This window comes from Pterocles gutturalis, unplaced genomic scaffold (genome assembly GCF_000699245.1).
Source record: "Pterocles gutturalis isolate BGI_N339 unplaced genomic scaffold, ASM69924v1 scaffold12150, whole genome shotgun sequence".
NCBI classification, from domain to species: domain Eukaryota; kingdom Metazoa; phylum Chordata; class Aves; order Pterocliformes; family Pteroclidae; genus Pterocles; species Pterocles gutturalis.
The window spans coordinates 117759-138314 of NW_010143878.1; the positions used below are offsets into that span (position 1 = coordinate 117759).

Here is a 20556-nt window from a genome sequence, read left to right on the forward strand (position 1 = left end):
ACCCTGGAAATCCATTAAATTGTTTTGGCTGAAAGAATTACTTCCCATTAACATTCAGGGTCTGGGTAAACTATATAAGAGAAAAAAAAAGAAAAGCTTGGCTCATGATTCAGTTTAAAGGGAAATTGCATGAATCAATTAGATTTGCACAGGATGTGGGAAAGGAAGATTTGCAAAAGTAATAATAGCATGTCTCCTGGAGGTGGGGCTGGAAAACAGGACAGATTATACGTATAGTCTGTGTTTGAAAGCAAGCAGGTATCAGGGAAAGAAAGGGAAAACTGAGGAGGAAGGAGGGATGAAGAAACTTCCAGCGGGAGGGAAGCAGCCATGGGTAACATGAGCAAAGCCTACAGGACATGGCCTTCAGCAGGCTTGAGAAAACTTGAAATTTTTAATGACTGGTTCTTCTGCACCCAATTGGAAAAGAACCAGGAAAATATATATTATGGTTATACATACATAAGTATGTGGTTATATACTTGTAACAATCTCCCTTGAAGCTTTTATAAAAAAACAATTTTGAGGCACTCCAGACTTGCAGTATTTCACCTAGAAGGTAGTAACTCCCTGGCCCAAAACTTAACATCTTCTGGAATAAAAAGCAATTGCAATGAAAGCAGAGTGTTTTCCATGGGCGCATTTTTCAGGGAGAGTAAAAAATACTCAGTGGAGGAGTAACAGAGCATCAGTGAATGAATTCTATGTGCTTGATGTGCTAAACACATTATCAAGCCTTACTAGGAGTTTTCTAACCCTAGGGAATATCCTGTGAGACAAAAACAGGGGTGACACATGTCACAAGCTGAAGGCTGCTGAAATTGAGACCTCAGCATCTACTAAAATATGACAGCTGAAAAATATATTGCACACTCATACAATTCTGAATAAAAAAAGAGTTGAGTCAGCTCAGAGTTTATTGTTAAGCAACAATTACAGTTCTACATAAATACTACAGTCGCTAAATTGAGGCATGCTATACTTACATCATATTTTAATGAGGAGCTGTATACAATATCATTTTAAAATAAATACATTTATGACCATGCAAAAATGGCATGGTCAATGTTACTGAAAAACATTTTCCCTTCTGAATATTTTCAAAGAGGTCTTTAAATAGAGCCTGTCTTTTCAATATATGCAGAATTACTTATCTATTGCATTTTTAAAAATTAATAACAGCAACAATGAATCAACATGTAGCAACATGGTAATGTGATTTTCTGAAGCTTAAGCATTCAAAGTCAAACCAAAGCATTGAGCAGCACTAGAGACATTTACCTGACAGCTCGGATGGCTGTCTTGAATGTGGGGATCATATCTTCCATAAGGAAGTCGCTACTGTCGCCTCTCTCTTCTGTCATGGGTTCTCCTGTTCCTGCATCTGCAAAGCAGGTCAAAAAAAAGCTGTGTGAACACCTGACCATACAATATTTAGAGGGAGGTCTAGGTGACTAAATCACTACACAAAGTAAGTGTAATTTAGTAAAGGAACATCTCTTGCAGGTTCCTCTTTCTCTGGTCAGGTCTTGAAAGAGATTTGATAATTCTGCTGGGACAGCTGTAAGACATTGTTTGAGGGATCTCCTCTCAGATTCCAGCATTTCTGAAACATTGGGAACTGTTCTTTCTTTCCAATGGATTTATATGTTCCCACGTTTAGGAGCTTTTACAACAAAAAAACCTTTGCCAGAATTATTTTACATAAGGCTAAAGCAGGTGTAGAAACAACAGGCCAAGTTCTCCTCCCAGTTGCGCTGCCTGGAGCTCATTTACCTTTGTGGAAGAGAATAATCAAGTTCCTGGTGTGGACACCCAGACTACCTCCATGGTGGTATGCCCAGCCTGCACTGATGCCAGCTGGTACAATAAAGCAGAAACTGTTACTTAAAGATCATTTAGACCTTATGGCCATGAAGAAGAAAATGTATGCCCAGGGAAGCTGAGACGAAAAATGCCCTGTGATGTTGCACAGACACCCAATGGAAACCTGCTGAGGGGCAGCAGTCTTAGGGGGAGTGGGAGGGAAGCAGCAGTTCACTCTATAAAATAAGGTTTAAGAGATCACAGTGAGGAGATCTTGGAGATCCCTGGGCACAGGCTAGGGCAGGGCTGGATGCAGTCCAGGAGGGAGCAACCTTAGCAGAGCATCCCTGATGATAAAATGAGCCATAATGGCATGTGCTTTTTTTGGGGATATAGGTTCACTGTCCAGTGTGCCCTCTTTTTCCAGGTCAAATAGGTTGATTCCACCACCGGCTTTATCCCATATCAATTGCTGGTTTTATGGAAGGTCATTGTCTTATTTCAAGCACTGTGTTGCCTGGACTCCAGGATTCATTTCCTGGAGCTTGCCCAAATGTGCCAGGTAAAACCAGGGACCAGCCATGCTTGGCCCAAAAGTCACAAACCTTCAACAGAAGATGCAGAGGAACAAAGTAAAATGGGAAGGATAAGGGATGGATAGAAAGAAATCAACACAGATGGGCTACCTTCTGAGCTTTGCCAAAAAGCGTACGCTTTCATTCGGAATGCAGTGCGAAAACGCTCCTTATTATTCAAGACAACATTCTTAGGCTCTTTTGAAGGACTTTCTTCAATGGCATCTACATTCAGAGGGGTAAATAGCTTTCCTTTAGTATTGGTACCACGAACCCGATCCAAGAGACCCAGCTTTTGGCTACAAAATAAGCAAAAGTAATCATTTTCCTCCTTTGTACACTTTCAACTTGTTTTCATGATGCTTTAAGTATATAATGGGCTAAATAAATGTTTTGTATACAAGGACACTGCTGGGGCTACCATAATACATCAATGTCTTTGTAAGCAACAGCTAAGATCCACAGATAATTAACTGCTTCTTATGAACATTTTTTGTGTCAATGTTGAAAATGTTACCAGAGGGTCTTGCTGTCCTCTCCATGTAACATATCACAGTGCTTCAGCTCCTGTAGTGTGACTGAAGCATTAGATTTATCACTAAGAACAGAAACACCCCTGCTTAGGTAGTTATACTGTCTAATGATAAGGATGCTTGGCCTTTCCTGTTCAGTGCTTTCTTTAACTAGTGAGTCTGTGGCAGACTATTAAAGGAATAACTCATGTGCATAGCCAGAAGAAAAGAGCGTCTGATGTGCTGTGAACTAAATAAATTATGAGCAAAACACTGGAAAGGTATTGCCAAGCAATTACTGGGTATGTGGCAGGGCAGCTACTCAGTTCTCTCCACCATTCACTTTCAGTCATCTCTCACTATACTAGAAATAGAGATGACCTATACAAATTGTAGTAAAGTGACATATTTTGTTCTCCGATGATTCCTTTCACTGTCCTCTTACAGATTTACTAACCAAAGGCATTCTTCCTTCAGTGACAACATCTAGCTGGAATTGCATCTACCTGCCATCAGACCAGGATTGGTAACCCTTCTGACAGCCTGATGACTGTAACAGTCTTAAAGGCAATTACTAATACCACTGAAAAGAGCAACACAAAAGGATTTTGCTATAATTTTCTAGTGAGTGTATCAGATTAAATATGGTCTGAACACTTCACAGGTGATAGATGGTATAAATATTTGATATGCTTCTTCACTTTGTTGCTTAAATATTTGTTAATTGTGCATTTATTAAAAAACTGACTAGATGATCACTGTAGGTCCCTTCAAACTGAAATATTCTATTCTAAAATGTGGGGCTAAGCCATGTCAGGAAAGTTGACGTTCCTGGACGTTGCAGTGTGGGACAGCTCTGGGGAGAGGTGAATTGTGCACACATGGTCAAGAAGCACTTTTGTGTGGGACACCAGGTCAGGCAGGGTGAGTTGGGGGACAGAACAAGCCACTACAGCTATCAGATTTCTGAGAGCCACAGATGGGAGAAGAGCTGAAGGATGAACAGCAGTCGTGACCAGAAAAAACAGTGCAGTACACTCAGCAGAAGCCACTAAATTTGCTGGCAGGAGAGGCAACATGGGGAGAGTTCACCATGCAAGGACATAGTGGGCAAAGATTGGAGACATGTGCAGACCTTGCAAGTGAAGAGTCTCACTCATAGAACTACTTATTCTCTATGTAAGGAGTTGCCTTTGTCAGATGGATTATTTTTGTGTTCCAGCTGGCTCTGGTGCCATTGGTGCACCTCTTTGAAAGGACCTACTTCTATCTCAGAGCTCCGTCTGTGGCAGTATCACACCACAACAGAAGTTCTTAGGACATTCTTCTTAAAATGATAAAGGCAAGATGGATTTAAAGACACATATGATGACTTTGCAGCTTTCACAAGAGTGCTGACTCCAGAAGGAATATCACAACTGACAGCATTCAGAGTTCCTACCTGATCTGAAGCATTGAAGAACACAGCTGTGTCAGGGTTTTTTCTGTTTTGGTTTGGTTTTGTTTGTTTGTTTTTAAATATGACTTACTGGGGCTGTCATCTCTACTATCTGTTTGTGACTGATACATTTTTGACCCAGAAGGTAATGAAATTTGAGCTTCCCCATCAGAAAAGATGGAAGCACTAAACCTTTGTGTAGGATACTTTTTCAGGCCTTCTGAATTTTGTTTTTGACAACATTACGATATTTGTGAATGCAATTTCTGCAGCCTAATAAATTCAGGCACTTGCCCTTTCATTGCATGTATCAAGTACATATGTGTGTGCAAGCATGGAAGTAGCAACTAAGAAGGACTTGTGTGAGTATGAAGACACAAACCTAGTTCTGAAATAGCAGCGTTACCAGGACTGAAGTCAATGATGTGAGGAGATAAAAGTATGGATTTGAGTGAAGAATTAGAAGAGCCTAAGTGAATGGTATTAATATTACTCAGACTTTGTCCTAATGTAATTTCCTGAGGAATTCATGGCATGGAGGGAAGATATATGAAGTGCAGACATCAGAAATTACTTCTTTGCAGTAAAATATGAGAGGTCACTTGTTGGCACCTGTGGCAAATTAGTCACCACAGAACGTGTAGGGCAGTCTCATGTTTGGTCTTAAGCACTTGTTTAATACTGGTTTCTGTAGTGCTGGCTTTTGGACTGGAATCTTGATCCAATTGATCTACCAAGGTGTCCTAAAGGCTGAACTGATGGTGAGTGCGGGGTCCCAGCAAGCAGTTTGTGTTCTGCTAAGACAGGGAAAATCCTGTGACCTCTCTTCTGCATCATTATCACTTCTCTATTCTTTCAGAGGCCAGATTTGAGAGCACTAGTGCTTTATAAGACAGGTGTCTTAACTCTGTGGCATTTCCACGAAACTTGTATTCTTCAAGGACTCAGCTACCATACATAGGAAAAATATATACATGAGAAGACAACAGCTAATGAGCAAGTTTAGAAAAGGCATGAAAAATAAGGTGAGGAAGTAAGTCAACTGAATGAGTTGTGTGTGGTTTTTGGGAGAAAAAGAAATTCTCATGTCTCAATAGTAATAAAACTGAACTTTGAAGAAGAAATTAATTTTGAAAAGGATAGTCAAGAAGAGTCTGGAATCATGGAACACCACTGAAAAGGATTTTAATGCATAGAAATGCACCAAAAATCTAGCTGAATAATAACAAAGAGTCAGCCAAGCAATATAAATTGATGGACATGAAGACGCTACAGGGAATGAGCTTGTGAGGTCTTCAGTGTGAAGAAAAACAGCAACTTAGCATGCTTGGCATGGTGATGACATATGTAGGCTAAATGAACCTATGAAATAAGCTATAAGAAGGAAGAAGTTGAAGCATTTTTAGGGCTAGTAGATCTATTCAGTGATAATAAAATGAAGACATTTTTCCCTACGTCTGAAAAAGTTTTATGTGCAACAGGTTTGTGGAGATCAGCTTTTCCTGGTGGGGGGATTAACAGGTCACCAATTATAGATGAATCTCAAATGAAAGGGAAGACTGTAATCCACCTGTACTTCAGGATTTCAAGATTTACTGTCTTGGTTCAAGAGCTTCTGGAGAGACCTTCCAGGATGAGAGGGAAGCTCCTAGAAGGATGAAATCTAGCAGTGGAACTCAGATGATTTCAGATGATGGGGCAATTCCTCAAAGGCAAGAAGTGGTCACACACCACACACTGGCTTCAAGCAATGTATTAAATGTCACAAAATTTGATATAATAACACTACAGAGAAGTTCTCAAGACAATAATATGTTTAAGGCAGAGAACCTGAGAGACGAAGAAGCAGAAAACCAGGCTGTTTATTAAAAGCACTTTAATACTATACTAGAAGAATATAGTTGTCATTACATATAACCTCTGACTCACTCTCCAGAAACTTGCTTAGTACTTCAAAATACATATCCAGGTCTCTCAAAGTTTGCCCCTTAAAACTCCCGTAATAGCAGCCTTCCTTACCAAAAGACAAGGAGGCATAAAGTGCATTGGAAGGATCTACAGTGATCAGACCAGAAGGAAAAGGATGATGCAAAGTATCCAAAACATTAATCTTGTGGATTGTTTTTTTTTTTTTCCAATATAAGACAGAAATATAGGCAATATATGCAGAAATCTCTGCCACTGAGCTCTACAAGAATAGGAGTGATCAAGATTTTATATCCTCTTCATAGATCAAAATATTCCTCTGTATTCAGCACAAAAAGCTACTTATTTGCAGTGACATTTTCCACTGCATATGTAGACATACTCAACTGTGGGTTGCTTTTTTTGGTGGTTTGTTTTTTGTTTTCTGGTTTTTGGTTTTGGTTTTTTTTTTGGTGAGGTGAGGTTTAAGGTAGTTAATATGAACCAAAAGCATTCCAAAATTCTCCTTCTAGGGGGTTTCTCATCATTCTTTAAATGTAAGTTTAGGAACAAACTGTTGTCCCAAGACTGTTGCTCAAGCATCTTAGGTTTAGGAGCTAGAACTCACCTGATCTGTCTTTAGCTGTTTAAAAACTTAAATGTCCCATCTAAAATTAATCTTTAGACCCCTTTCTATAATCAGTGGGAAGTTAGCAACCTACAGAGTGCAGTTCATTTCACTTTGGGATGATTTTTACAGCCAGGGGAACCTGTCTGTTGTTATTCACTACAGAAAGATCTAGATAAGAAATAATTTAAAAAGCAGGTCTCTACTCTATAAGTTAGAGTTACCTCAGCTGAAGCCTTCCTCATTAATTGAGTCCTGATGATTAACCCTTAAAGTAACATGAAGATTCATAACAATATATTTATCCAATAAATATAGACAATTGTGTTCATATCCAGGCAGCCAGAGCAGTAGAATCATTAGAAAATAATTCATCAGCTTCATATGAAAAAAATACAACAGTTATGTTGTATACAGAAAAACTCAAAACAAAACCCAAGCTTCTTTCCAGATAATTACTAGCTATCATCATAAAAAAAAAAAAATACTGGACTTTATTCTCATTTCCAAGGGATGAAATCTGGGTCTGCTGGGGTTTTTGTTTTCATTGTGATTTTAAAAAGACTTAGGGAACATTTGTTCTCATGACACAATCTCATTTAAACAGCATGCGCATGGCTCATTCTCAGAGTATGAAGCATGCGCTGATCACATCATCCTTCATGAGAGTGGCTAGGACAGTGGTTCCCACCCACAGATTCATGTACTGCTGCTTGTCTTTCAGACTCCTCCTACTGATATTAGCTACTCCCCCTCCCCTTCTGACAGTCCCACTTCATTTGGCTTCCTTACATTAATAAAATGTGATTCCTGACTTCCAGTGCAGATCCAGAAACTGAGAGGATTCAAATGCATCCCAAACATGCTGATGAAAGTGTAGAGTAGTTTTCTGACTAGGTTGGATACGCTGTCATTGCTTGTATCGCATGCTATTGCATAATCTCCTTGTGGTGGAATAAAATTTTCCCAAAACCTTTGTCGTTTTAAGCGAAGTTCCAGGATGAGAACTCCTTAACTCTGTGGTAGACACAGACCACCATAAAGGGAAGAAAGCAGAAGCAGTGTAGACAGTTTGGCTTGAAAACCTCCTGCTTAAAGAAAAATTCAGCTCCCAGATTATTTCTCCCCAAGAAAAGTGGGAATTATTTTGAAACACCTGAGAGATGAATTTGGTGGCTGGCTTCTGCAGCAGATGTTTTACCCTTGCTCAGAAAAAAGAGTGGGAACCACTGAACTAGAAATACTTTTCCAGAAACAGTCATGCAAGGAAACAATGCAGTTACATCCCATCATGCAAGCCAGATACTCTCCTCTCTTTGCTTTGCCTAGCATTGGAGTTTCATAAACAAATGGTACATGTATGAGAAGAAAAATTATGAATTAATGTTAACAGTGAATCAACCACAGCCCTCTTCCATGTATTTACCACTTTCATCTAACAAGGAGTAATAACAATCGGGAAATTTTTCCATATTTTTGCAGTTTAGCTAGTATGTCTCGAAGCAAAAGGCAGTAATTATTTTACCACATCATCAGCTGTACTTATATAGGCGAACTGAGCTCTGGGAAATCAGACATTCTGAATGTTCCAGCAGTATTCTCCTTTGAACTATTCCCAATAGAAATTAGCACGAAACTAACGTTATGAGGACAGCCACGAATCCCTCACTGAATACATTCAGCTGATCTCAGACAGTTAATGTGTTTTCTTAATATAAGACAAAGAGCATTCTGCACTTCCAAGGTACTTCAGAACTTTGGCCAACCAGCTTTCCCTTTTAAGGAAATCAAGTAACATTCTTTTCTACAGAGAGGAACTCACAAAAATATTCAATCTCAAAATAATTGACTATAACTTCTTGAAAACTAGTGTCTTCATTTTAAAAACCACTTAAAAACCATCCTGAATCTTGAAGTCTAAATTTGCAACTTTCTGATGTCTGAAGAGGAAACACCCCTTTTAGCCAACCAATTTCCACACTCGTTGGTGGTGTATGTCCTCATTGGTATTTAATTGTAGGTATGACTCTAAATCCAGAGTCACCTACAAGCCAGATTATTTGCCCAGAAATATGAACACAGATCCTAACAGGCTCAACTTTGATGTGCTTCAGATGGAGAAAGAGCCCTTACACACACTAAAGGCCTTTGCTCAGCCCCTCTTCTCACCCGCAAATATCTAAATGGGTAAAAATAAACAATGTCACACAAATCCAGGGGGAGAATAATCCAAATTCAATTCTTTGTGAAAACAGGATGGATATTTTTCACCAATGGATGCAGCCAGAAACTTATGTAGAAACCATACAGGTGTTGATCCACTCTTTACTTTGCAGTGACCATATCTCCATGTATCAACCACTGCAAAGCAACCCAAACTGCAAAATCAGTGTCTCTTGACTATTTTCCATGGGCCAGTCATCCATTGTAAAAATGGAGTGCTTCACTAGTTGCTCTCCAAAAGCTGAAGAGCTTAGGCTAGGAAAGCTAAGTTGTGTGTTGATGATTTCACATTTGTGGAGTGAACTGGGAATGAGAACAATGAGCTAAGTTGAATGCTACCAAGATGTTTGTGTGGGATAGAATAAAATTCTTGACAATTTAGTCAAAATATTAGTATTTCTGATGATGTGTCTTTCAGATTCCTGAAATGCTACAAATTATTTCCATGTTTCTTTGCAGGAAGATAAAGTTCTTGCCCCAAATCTTAGGTCACAGTTCAGCAAGATATTTAACTATGTCACTAACTTTATTCAGATGATCAAAAGCATCCACTTGTTTTCCATTTGCTGAACCAGAACCTGCAAATACACATGTGGATATGATGTTCCACTGAATTAAAATGCAAAGTTACTTGCATGAATTTGTGTTGGCAAAGCTGGGACTGCATAAGGAATGGTATTTAGCTCTTATAGTATATTTTTCTTACAGTAAATTTCTAAATGGTTTGCAGAGTAGGTTAGTATCGTTCCCATTCTATGAAAACAGAAAAGCACTTGTTTCTAAGCAGATCATTGTCAGAGCCAGGATTAGATCCCATGTTTTCTGAACAGCAGAACAATGAACTATCTGCAAGGTCATGCAACCTTCTTTTTATGCTTAAATAACTTTTCAATCTTATCTCCCCTTTTTATGGTGGTTAGATGAACTACTGTAGTAAAAACAGAAATTGCAGGCAGAGAATGGCATGCAAGAAATATGAAAAGAGTAAGACTCAATTGTTACTTTAATGTATATACCTAAGTTTTCTTGTGAGGCTTGATCCAAAGAATGACTCCCTACTAAACATGACATTACTGTAAAGTGAAGAAAAGTTATTAAGATGAGACGTTAATGATTACCCATGAAAAGCTCTATGAAAAAGAATGGGAACAGCCTTTCATTTGCAGTTAATGTAGTGTGCAGATCAGAGTGGCCTTCTTCCCCTTCCTGTTTTTTGGCAGATGCATAAAGAAGAAATGCTGACAATGAAATTTCCACCTTGCAAAGTATGGCTTTATTTTCATTATGCTGTTACTACTGGCAATAAAAAAAATGTACTATATTATATGCATTCTTTCATATTCACATACTAGGAAGGACTAGTGTTGATTCTGCCACTTAAAAAAAATCAAACCAACTTTCCAAAGGTAGAGAAATATTATTTATCTTGTAGAAATAAGGAAACAGGAATAAGTTACTGTTCTGAAATGAACATGCTCTTCTGATGTCTACAGTTGGACAATGGTGATTAGGAATAAGACCCTAGGAGAAAGTTCAAAATCCTTTGCTAAAGTACCTGTACATACAAGTGTCAAAGTTCTGACACTAGTCAAGATCAGTGGAATAGCTGCTAACAACAGCGCTGAAAAATCAGGCCCACAATTCCTCAAACACAGATGTAAAAAGTTGGTTCAAAATAAACAATGTCTGTCAAGCAAAGGCCCAACTTAAACGTAGGTGAATTAATTTGCTGAATGATTTGCTGCACTCCAGCAGAAATGAACATTAATACATATATTTCATAAATCTTCCTTCTTGGGAGCTAACCAGATGAAAAAGCTTTACAATACGTGCAGAAGAGCAACTGCTATCTGAGTTTTCATGGGCTGGTAGGTTTAGGCACTGATTAAGGAAGAAAAAGCTAGTGGCACCTCTGGCATAAAGTCACTAAGCTCCCCGCCAGTGAGCAATGAATAGCACAGTCCCAGTTCCTCCTGGTTTGAGGGACTATAGAGGGCACGTAGGGAACATGCTATTCTTAAGAGAACAGCATCATATGTACTACTTCCCACCACTGCTTACAGGACTGAGCCTACTGTCTAGCTCGATGGTAGTCCAACATGCTCTTCATCATATCTCACATCTTCACAGTTTCAGTTTAGAAAGAGCTTCAGTAAAGCCTTGGGCTATTGCCAAACTTTAATTGGCTTTCTGCTATCACAAGTCCTTCCCTGCAGCCTTGCCTTGGAATCCAACTTCTGAAACAAGACTCTTCCACTCTGTTGTCTATTCTGTTTTTCCCAAATGGTCTGAGAACAAGAGCTGCACCTGGGTGTGACTTTTCATAAGGCCAGCTCCTACATCCAAGGAGAGATCCCAGAAGGATCTGTCACAGAGTTCAACTCTACTACTGTGGAACTCCTAAAGAGCTTTCACATCACAGAATAGAAACTCTGCCACTTAAAGCACTACCCATCCTCAAATCTTGACGCAGCCAGACCTCATTTTCAGTTTATTAACTAGTTAAATTTTCGGACTCTTCTGGGAAAGCTTTGGACTAATTGTTCTCTCTCCTTTATCAACCATTGTTCAGACAACACAGTCTATTACTACAGCTTTCCCGTTAAGTACTTAACTGGTGCAAGAACCTGGAGACTGAGTGCACTTATGGGCTGTTCTTTCCACTAGGACTGCATTCCCTTATTGCTCATTTATTTCAATACAGCCTTAAACGCAAACTGCAGTGGAGTACAAGTAATACTTTCTATACTAAATCACTGTAAGAGGAAGAAGGGTTTTTTTTTTAATTATCTGGTCTGTAAATAAGTTTTATGAGAGATGGGAGGTGGAGCTGTCAAAACAACCTGATTTTATGGCTCTATCCTATGTCTACTGAAGTCAGTGGATGCTCCCACAAGTACCATCATTTTTCTGTTTACCTGGAGGGTTTCCAATCCCTCTTATTGAATGCTTTTTCCATAAAAACATTTTTGCAAACAAGAAGGCTCCAATCCAGGTTTACTGATTATTTTGCTGAAGGTTATTACATATGTAACAACATAAAAGCAAGATATACCCAGCTAGAATGAGGGGCCTGGGGATTACAATTTTAAACATTTTGAGCTGTGAGTCATACTTTTTAGTTTTTAACCCAGTACATCAACTTAAAATGACTTCTACTAGCCTGAAAGATACAGTAATTCAGAAGCTACTCCACGAACTGTTCTGTCACTGCAGGTGCTGGAGCTTCTCTAGGGGGGCTGTGGCCAACAGGAAACTGCAGCAATCATTCACTTACCTAATTTTAATCTGCTGCTGCATCTGAGTCAGAACACATTTTGGCTCAAGGTATGGAGTTACATACTCAAAAGAATTTCAACTCCTAAGCTCTCTCCTACATATTAAAGACCAAAATTCAGCTGTTCGCAGCCCCAGAAATGGCTAAAATCTCCAGACACCTACATTAGTGCAAGTGAGCTTGCTCATGACTGTTTAGTCTGGGCAGTGCCATGGATGTATGGTACTCTGACGTTCATGAGGGTTCACAAATCCAGGCAGTCTTTGAAAAGGAGCAGGTTAGCTCATGATGATGGCGGCAGGAGGGGGCAGTCATCTTTTCCCAATAATTCAGCACTACAGCACTTGCCTGTGTCATAAGAAAACTTGAGATAGGTTTTTCTTTTTTGTTAAAGGAGGTTTGAACTAAAAAATAAAATCATAGGAGAACAGTAAATGTGAATCTGTTTTTTTCAGCTTCCTTTACTGAAACTGTCATGTGTTGCATGAAATGTTGAAAAAACAAAGAGAAAGATAACTTATCATCAGGCCAGGGACTGGAACCTAGGCCTGTCCTCTGACTAACAGTTTTCAAAATCTTGCTACAATTCTTGCTCTTTTCCCCTGTGCTGCAAAGGGGGATGGAAGTGCAAATAACTTCAGCACGAGTCTGTGGATCTATTTATCCTTTAATTTCTTTTGACTTACACTGTGTGTGATCCATTGATAGCAGTTTATCATTACGTATTTCACATTTTCACCCTAAGAGGTTGAATTATTTTATGCCCTTTTGAATCTGCAGCTTAACTGTAAGAGGTTATAGATGTATGACTTCCATTTGAGACCTTGACTGCTCTGCTGTAGTCTTCAGTGACTGACCACTATTAGGATCAATGACTCCTTCATTCTTTTTGCTTGTAAATTTCCCAAAGTGACTGGGAGCTTTCCCATCTGTTTCAGCAAGAGTGGGACCAAGGCCTCAAACCTAATGTAGCTTTTTTAGTACTGCCAGAGAGATTGACTATCCTGCTGATCCACCTTAGTCAACCATCTTAGTATTTATCATCAATAAATCTTTGCACATAATGAATCGCCACAGACTTGATCCCTTACACTGCAACATTGCTGTGTGAAGGATTGTTGAGCAATAACGTGAAACAGGACTTTAAATTCACCCCAGAACAACCTGGATGCTAAACCTTGACTTTATGGTATGGATCAGGAGAAATCTACACCATGATTAATCATAACGAACAATGAAGCTGTTTACAGACAATCAACAAGCAACACTTCATTTGTACATTTTAGCTGTGTTTTTAAATTGGGAAAAAAGCAAGCCATTAGGAAATGGTTTGGTTAATAACTTTTAATGACTATCTGTGGTGTTAGTAGCATGTTTTTGTTAACAGCTCATGAATCCACAAAGAACCATTTAACCTGCATCCTCCAATAACTGTATTAAAACAAGGCTATAATAATGGCAGCTACATACCTGGTAGTACCATCCAATTGCTCCTTCCTTTTATAGAAGAGAGGAAGCATTACAAGAAAGCAAGGAGAGAAGACTTATGTAATAAGTTCAGGACATTTTTAAACAGAAACTGCTGCTCTGTTGCTAATGGTTTACACCTCTTTTGTTCTGTGATCATAACTGACAGCAGAATAAAAGCTACATACATTTTCAACTAGTCATAAAGCAACAAAAGTGGTATAAGTTCCTGAAACCAAACTGTGCTGCTTAGACTGGCAATCCAGTCTCTGGTGAGAAGTGAACTCCCTTGCCCTCTCTCCCAGGACCTTACTTGAAAAACACCTACTAAATTTCAGGTCACATTTGAATCACAGAAGAACCTATGCACAATGAACATGCTTGAAGTCACAGTAATGAGTCTAAACTCCAGGAGAGCCTGAGAATTATTCTCTGAACAAAACCTAAGGTCAGGAAACCTTCTAGAAAAGATTCTGTAATGGATAATACAGGAATAGATAGAGTGAGAAAGGATAAAGAAAAGGAAAGAAATGTACCGACCCTTAATTAAACACTTGTGGTGTTTTTTCTTAGACATTTCCTCTAAGAACCTCTCTGCAATGCTCTGTTACCTAGAAAAGCCCCATTGACATGTATAAAGTCTATGTATCATTTCCTGACTTCACAGAAAACGATGATGGAGAAGTGGACAATGCACTTACCTGAAAAATGGAAACGATACAATTGATTCATAAAACCTCCAGGTAGCAACTAGATCAATCCTGTTGGGGTTAGTAGCATAGTATCTCCAGGCAGCCTGAATTACAAGGGAGAGGAAATAATTAGTGTTAGGTAAAGCTATTCCCCAGTCTGGCAGAAGCCAGGTTATTTCAAATAACATAACAACCACCTGAGTGACTATCTGGAAATTAATTACTGATCACCCATACTAAATAAGTGTCACTATATGGCAAAAATATTGACACTAGATTATGACCTGGAAGGGCTGTTAAAGGAGATAGGACACGAGAGAGAACCATCAACATCAATAAGACATCACACTTGACTAAACTGGTTTTATTCTCCTGTCTGGTATGTCTGAAAGAGCTTCAAGCACTGCTGGATTTGTACAATGTTTCTGGAGATGATTAAGCTAGTTTACTAGGACTATCATAGAAAACCTTTCTGAGCAATTTTCTATTTCAGCATTTAGCACCTATCAAAATTCTCTAAGCACATACCTAAAAAATACTGTAGCTAAATTAGCTATCTACTAAGCAGAAGTGCTTTAATTTAAAAGGTGAATTCAATTCACCACTTATCCCTGCAGTCCCTTTGGTTTACTATGGAGTTTTTTCAATGAGAACAGCACTCAGCCTGTTTCTCCTGAGGACTGGGTTGGTTCTGAGCAGTCCTGAGCACCAACACTTCTGTCTGTTATCACAGAGACTTTCTCTGTCCCTCTGTGGAAATGCTGCCATTTACTTCACCTGCCATCAGGGTGTGCTCCACATCTAGCAAGAGCAACTCCTGTCAAATTTGTTCGCCCCCCAGACTAGTAAATTTAAGCTTAATTTTCTGAATTCGTAACAAATGCCATAACTGAAGTCCAAGTGAGATAAGGAGTCTCTTCCCATTGAATCCTCTGATCATCCAGTGACAGAAGATCCAGGGTGTGTTTCAGTTTTTACAAACCACACATATTATTTACATAATTTGCCTTGATTGAAACAGTCACTGTCTATTGTGTTACTTGTGATGTGTTTGTGCATCAATAACAACATAACTTTTTTTGTACATAAAAGCACTTTCTCAAGGGAATGGACAAGACCTGGATTTTGGAAGAAAATATGTTGCAAACAGCTTGTTTTCTGTGATTTTGTGGCACTGATGCAGAAGTTTGTTGGCTTCCAGAAGCCAGAAGATGAGACCCTTTCTTCTAAAGACACTGTTCTTCTCAAAGATATTCTGGAAATGAAAAGATTCCTCAAAAACTGCAAGGACCACTGGATTACCTAGCTCAATGTTAAAAAAATGTCTCCTTTACAAACACAGCTTCTCACTTCCTGCAATGGGAAATGAGAACTTGGGCCAGGGGGAAGCAGTGGCCCTTATTAACATGATGCAGCAGTCTTCATCCACAACACTTTTTCAAGGAGGGGATAAGTGGCTGCAAACCTGAATGAGTTCAGCTGCTGGCTTTCTTCTTTTCTCAAAATGTTTTTGACGATGTTGCTCTTGGACCTTCAATGCCAGCCCTGAGCCCAAAATGCCCTGAAAGCATAGAATGATGCAAGATTTTAGACATTTCTTTATGAGAAAAAAATGGATGAATAATGAGAGGAAACTGGTCTGAGGGTAGAGACAGATTTGGCTACATGGGACCTTTATGCAGTACAGCTCTTGATCTAAAGGAAAAATATCCTAAAATCTGGACTTGGCATGGTTTCTGTTGCTATTTGGTCCATCTCACCCAGATCTTGTCTCATTCTTACCTGAGAACCTGGCAGACATGGCAACTATTTGGCTTATGTAACACAAGGGAACAAATACATTTTCAAAAGCAATTTAGAGATCATTTCTTAAGCAGCTGGAGTAGGATTCACCTAGCTAGATCAAAAATAGCAGTATTGTCACCTGCTATCTAAATTCCCTTTAATCTTAGTGGGTAGAAACAACACTTCCATGGTAGCATCAAAGATCTCTAGGAAGGAAGGGCAACAGGTGAGATGAAATGCCCTGCAGAGCTGCACTGGTTATAAAGGATGGCCACTGGTCTGTGACGATAACTCAGATGTAGATCTCTGGCTTGCAAGTGTTTACACCTGGGTAAGATGGGCCCAACCCTAATTATTAAAACAATGGTTCCCATGTCCTTTAAAAATACATCTTGTGCAGCTATGTCAATACCAGTAAAGTAACCCAGGCCAGAGTAGAGGCTCATTAACTGCCCTGTGCTTTCCCACACTGTTCACTTACTGGAATAATTCTGTCCTGTGCCAACAAGGACTGTCTCAGAAAATGCCCACGTGTGCTTCAAGGAGTATCGAGGTGACATTTTATTCCCAAAAAGCTCTATGCAAAGTTGGGAAGAAAGAGTTTGATTTACTGATATAGACCATCTCAAGTGTCTGAATTGCTTCTTAGAAAGGGATTTTGATTCCTCTGGCAGTTTTGATCACTTTTCCTTCTTTTTGCAAGTGCCCAGCACTGGGCTGTGCCTAACAGAGGACGTGGAAGATACTTACTGCAGGAAGAGCAAAGAAAGACACTCCAATGAGAGAGAACGTAGCTGCAATCAGCCGTCCCTCCCATGTTTTGGGAGTCTTGTCGCCATACCCAATCGTAGCAAGGGTGATCTGTGGGCAGAACAACCAGGATTTCCCATAATGAAAAAAAAGCCAACAGCTCTGTTTTAAATGTCACCATGAAACCTGCATAACTCATGTAGTTCTATGGGTCCTCATGTACAGCTTCTTAAAATAGGATCTTGATGATGGGTCAACCAATTTTTTTTTAGTGGCATCATAGTCCAGAAGCATTGCACCAGGGAAAATGGATTTATCCTTAAAGCAGCTGTCTCTCTAGGATGCATTTGCTGAAAGGGAGATCTATGGGACACTGCATGCAGAGTGAGTCTCCCACCCACCATCAGTGCCCAGTTAGGAATGGGACTTGCCAGTTTACAGCTTGCAGAGCTTTAACAAACAATCAGAGCTACCTCTCCCTTAAGTCTTAATCTCTGTAAAACAAAAATGACTTTGTGAAAACTTAATCCTTTCGTGCACGATTGCTAATTTCCAGCTGTGTACCTTTTTTTCACCAGCGAGTCTCTACCTAATGTCCTAGATATGTAAGGGTATGAAAATATCGAGGTGTTCTATTCAACACTTGGGACCTTTTGACTAATAATAGCGGGAGGGATTTTGCCATTTATGAGTGAACTGTAGTAAATAAAAAAATATGCTGCTGAATTTTAGTCACAGTATGATAGACTCCCCTAAGTATTCATAGCAAAGCAACATGAACTATGTCTACCACATGGCAGGAATATTTTGTGATCAAATGAGCAGTGGTGCAAACCAATACTCCTCTCTTCATAAGAAGAGACAAGAACAAATGTATCAAATGTCCTTCTTGCTCAGTATCCTACCATCAACATTATTCCTTGAGTGATTCTTGGGGAATGCATCTAAGACACAAAAGATGTGTTGAGTTATCCTTTCCAGACACATTTTGGACTGGTCAAATTTCACTCCATTAATCATAGCCCAGTGCTCTACCCTATCTAGATCCCTCTGTAAGGCTTCTTGTTCCTCAAGAGAGTCAACAGCACCTCCAGCTGGACAACCTGGTTTTGCCATTTTCTGAGGGACATAGCTCTCACAGCCAGGACTCAGCTGTCATGAGAGCTAGGTCTCTGACAGGCTTAGGCTCTGCCTGTGCAGTTATACCCGAAGAGAAACTCCTCTAAAAGAGAGATTTTTTGGAAACCAAGAGCACAGACTTATTTCTGAAAGGGGTTTATGCACCTAAGGGCCTTTGTCTGACTGAAAATCAACAGCGATGAGTTGTGTTTATTGGTTGTAGGGGCATTCCTACTTTGGTAATGTTATACCAGTAACATCCTCCTCACTCAAATTTAGCAGCATTTATACTGTAATCCTAGCATCAATACATTATCTCTTCTTGGATATTAAGAAGAGAATAAGGTATTTTTGGAGTCACTTACCAGCCCCCACCACAGTGCATCTGCATAGGTTTCAAACTCTTCCTTCATCTCCACCCCATTAGCATCCTTTTCAGGAACATCTTTTTCAACCAGATAAACAAGAAATGAGGACAGGATGAGTGTCAGGAACCCGATGTACCAAGCAGTGATGAGTTCCTGCAAAAGAAACAGATGGACAATGGAGGGGCTCAAAACAGTCTCAAAACCCACAGTGGCAGAGTAAATGTCAGAAGAGAGAAGCACCGAGGACAACAGCGGAGCTGTCACTTCTGGCTTGGTCACAGTCCATGACCAGCCCACCTCAGCACTTACTGGGAAATAATGCACAGATTTACAAGAATTAGCCCTCACATGGCATTTTCCTTGGGAACAGCTCAGAGCAATCTGCAGTTGTAGTTCTGCATAACGCTGGGTTAAGGGCTTAGCTGCACACACGACACAGGGTGCTGCAGGGCTCTGTCCCTCACCTTGACTCTTCCCATCCCTGTCGCCCCTAGGCTTGGTCAAATCAACAGCTCTGCCGTCTCCCTACCTCCACAGAGCCAAGGCAGCAGGAGGTGGTTTCTTGTCTTTAGGCATATCAAAGCAGGTTCTGAGGTATGATTTCAACATGAATTGATGTAATAAGACCTTGAAAATCATCTGTGTGAAAATAAACCTGAGCTTCCTTGTTTTAGAAGGAGTGACTACAGTGGAGTGTGCGGGTAATCCTACTGAGGTGGGAGATGCAGCAACCCAAGTTCAAATCCCAGCAATGTCTGAAACAAAGCAGAAACTTTTTTGGTGAAGGTCTTCACAAGTGGGTAAAAAAAAAAATATTCATTTTGTTTTCTGACAACTGCCTTTGCAAAATAAAAAAGAAAAAATGTTTGTAGATGAGAATTTCATAATTGAGTCTTGAGATAAGTCAACTTTCTTGGCTGATTTCTGGTGTGCAACCACAGAAGGAAATTTGCTGGCTAACCTTGTTATCAAAATTGTTTCTTTAGTGTCTTCAGTGAAGTAAAGTTATTGCAACCCCTTTGTATCTCTCACAGCCAGCTGAGGTCCAAAGGGTGGTGGTTGGGAACCAAACAAGGAACATTTGAATGAAATCCCACACAATGAAGCCTTTAACAATTTCTAAACAATCCACAATCTCAGTTTCCGAGAGACATTTTTGACATAAGTGTTTATGTGCCACCTGCCTTGTAGCAAGTTTATATGGGGAAGAAACAGAAGTCTGTTTGAAATAAAGCATGGTGGGTATCCCTATCAGCCACTAAAAAGAAGCAAAGTCTAATTATGCTGTGCCAGCTGGCATTTTAATTTTCAAAAACCTCTAAAATGTCAGGAATGTCATTCAGGGATAAGAAAAAGCAGTATGTAGCACAGAGTACATGCAATTTTTCTACACCCTGTGCAGATGAGAAATCTCATCTAGAGGATTTTTATGCAGATAGATTTTAACTTGTAATAATGTTTGGTGAAAATGCAAGAACACACAACCTATCTGTCTGGTGTGAGACAGGATTGTCTGACTATAGCATCAAGTTAGACTGATGATTTTAGAAATTTAGCGTGTCTGGGTTCACACTGTGTGCATCTTTATATTGCCTGAGCCATGCTACCAAAGAGAAATTATACCAGTAGCTCCCTCTGAAACCACATTTCTGCTAACCAGCCTCCTTCTATCCCTCTGGAGTCCTGCTGCATCTGTTGATCAGACAAGTCTGAGAAGCCACTACAAACATGTTGCAATTACAGAGGCATTTCTGTCAAAGATTTCAACATACTTCACCATCAAAGGGATGTCTCTGCTCTCATTCAGAGAGCAAAAATGCTGCTGTAATGAGTGTGGGAATGAATGTTCTCTCCTGTCACTTCCCAGCACCACTATTGAGCAAAGAAGGGTAAAACAAGGGGTAGAAAAGGTTCAGAGAATGAAAGAGGGAACAAAACTAAAAGGAGAAAACTATTGCTTGAACTACTAGACATAATCCCAAGGCATTGCTGTGCCTGTGCACCCCCTCTC

The 20556-nt window shown here is 39.7% G+C and overlaps 1 protein-coding gene across 1 annotated transcript in view; it reads right to left on the reverse strand.

Moving 5' to 3' along the window:
- KCNQ3 (potassium voltage-gated channel, KQT-like subfamily, member 3) overlaps nucleotides 1-20556 on the reverse strand; it is a gene marked incomplete at its 5' end in the record, with an annotated part of 32188 nt that overhangs the window by 7654 nt on the left and 3978 nt on the right. The window contains 7 exons of the mRNA XM_010084918.1: nucleotides 1282-1384; nucleotides 2493-2680; nucleotides 13835-13861; nucleotides 14533-14627; nucleotides 15989-16084; nucleotides 17059-17169; nucleotides 18543-18698. Coding sequence (XP_010083220.1) covers nucleotides 1282-1384; nucleotides 2493-2680; nucleotides 13835-13861; nucleotides 14533-14627; nucleotides 15989-16084; nucleotides 17059-17169; nucleotides 18543-18698 — 776 coding nt within the window. The remainder of the gene's footprint in view (nucleotides 1-1281; nucleotides 1385-2492; nucleotides 2681-13834; nucleotides 13862-14532; nucleotides 14628-15988; nucleotides 16085-17058; nucleotides 17170-18542; nucleotides 18699-20556) is intronic.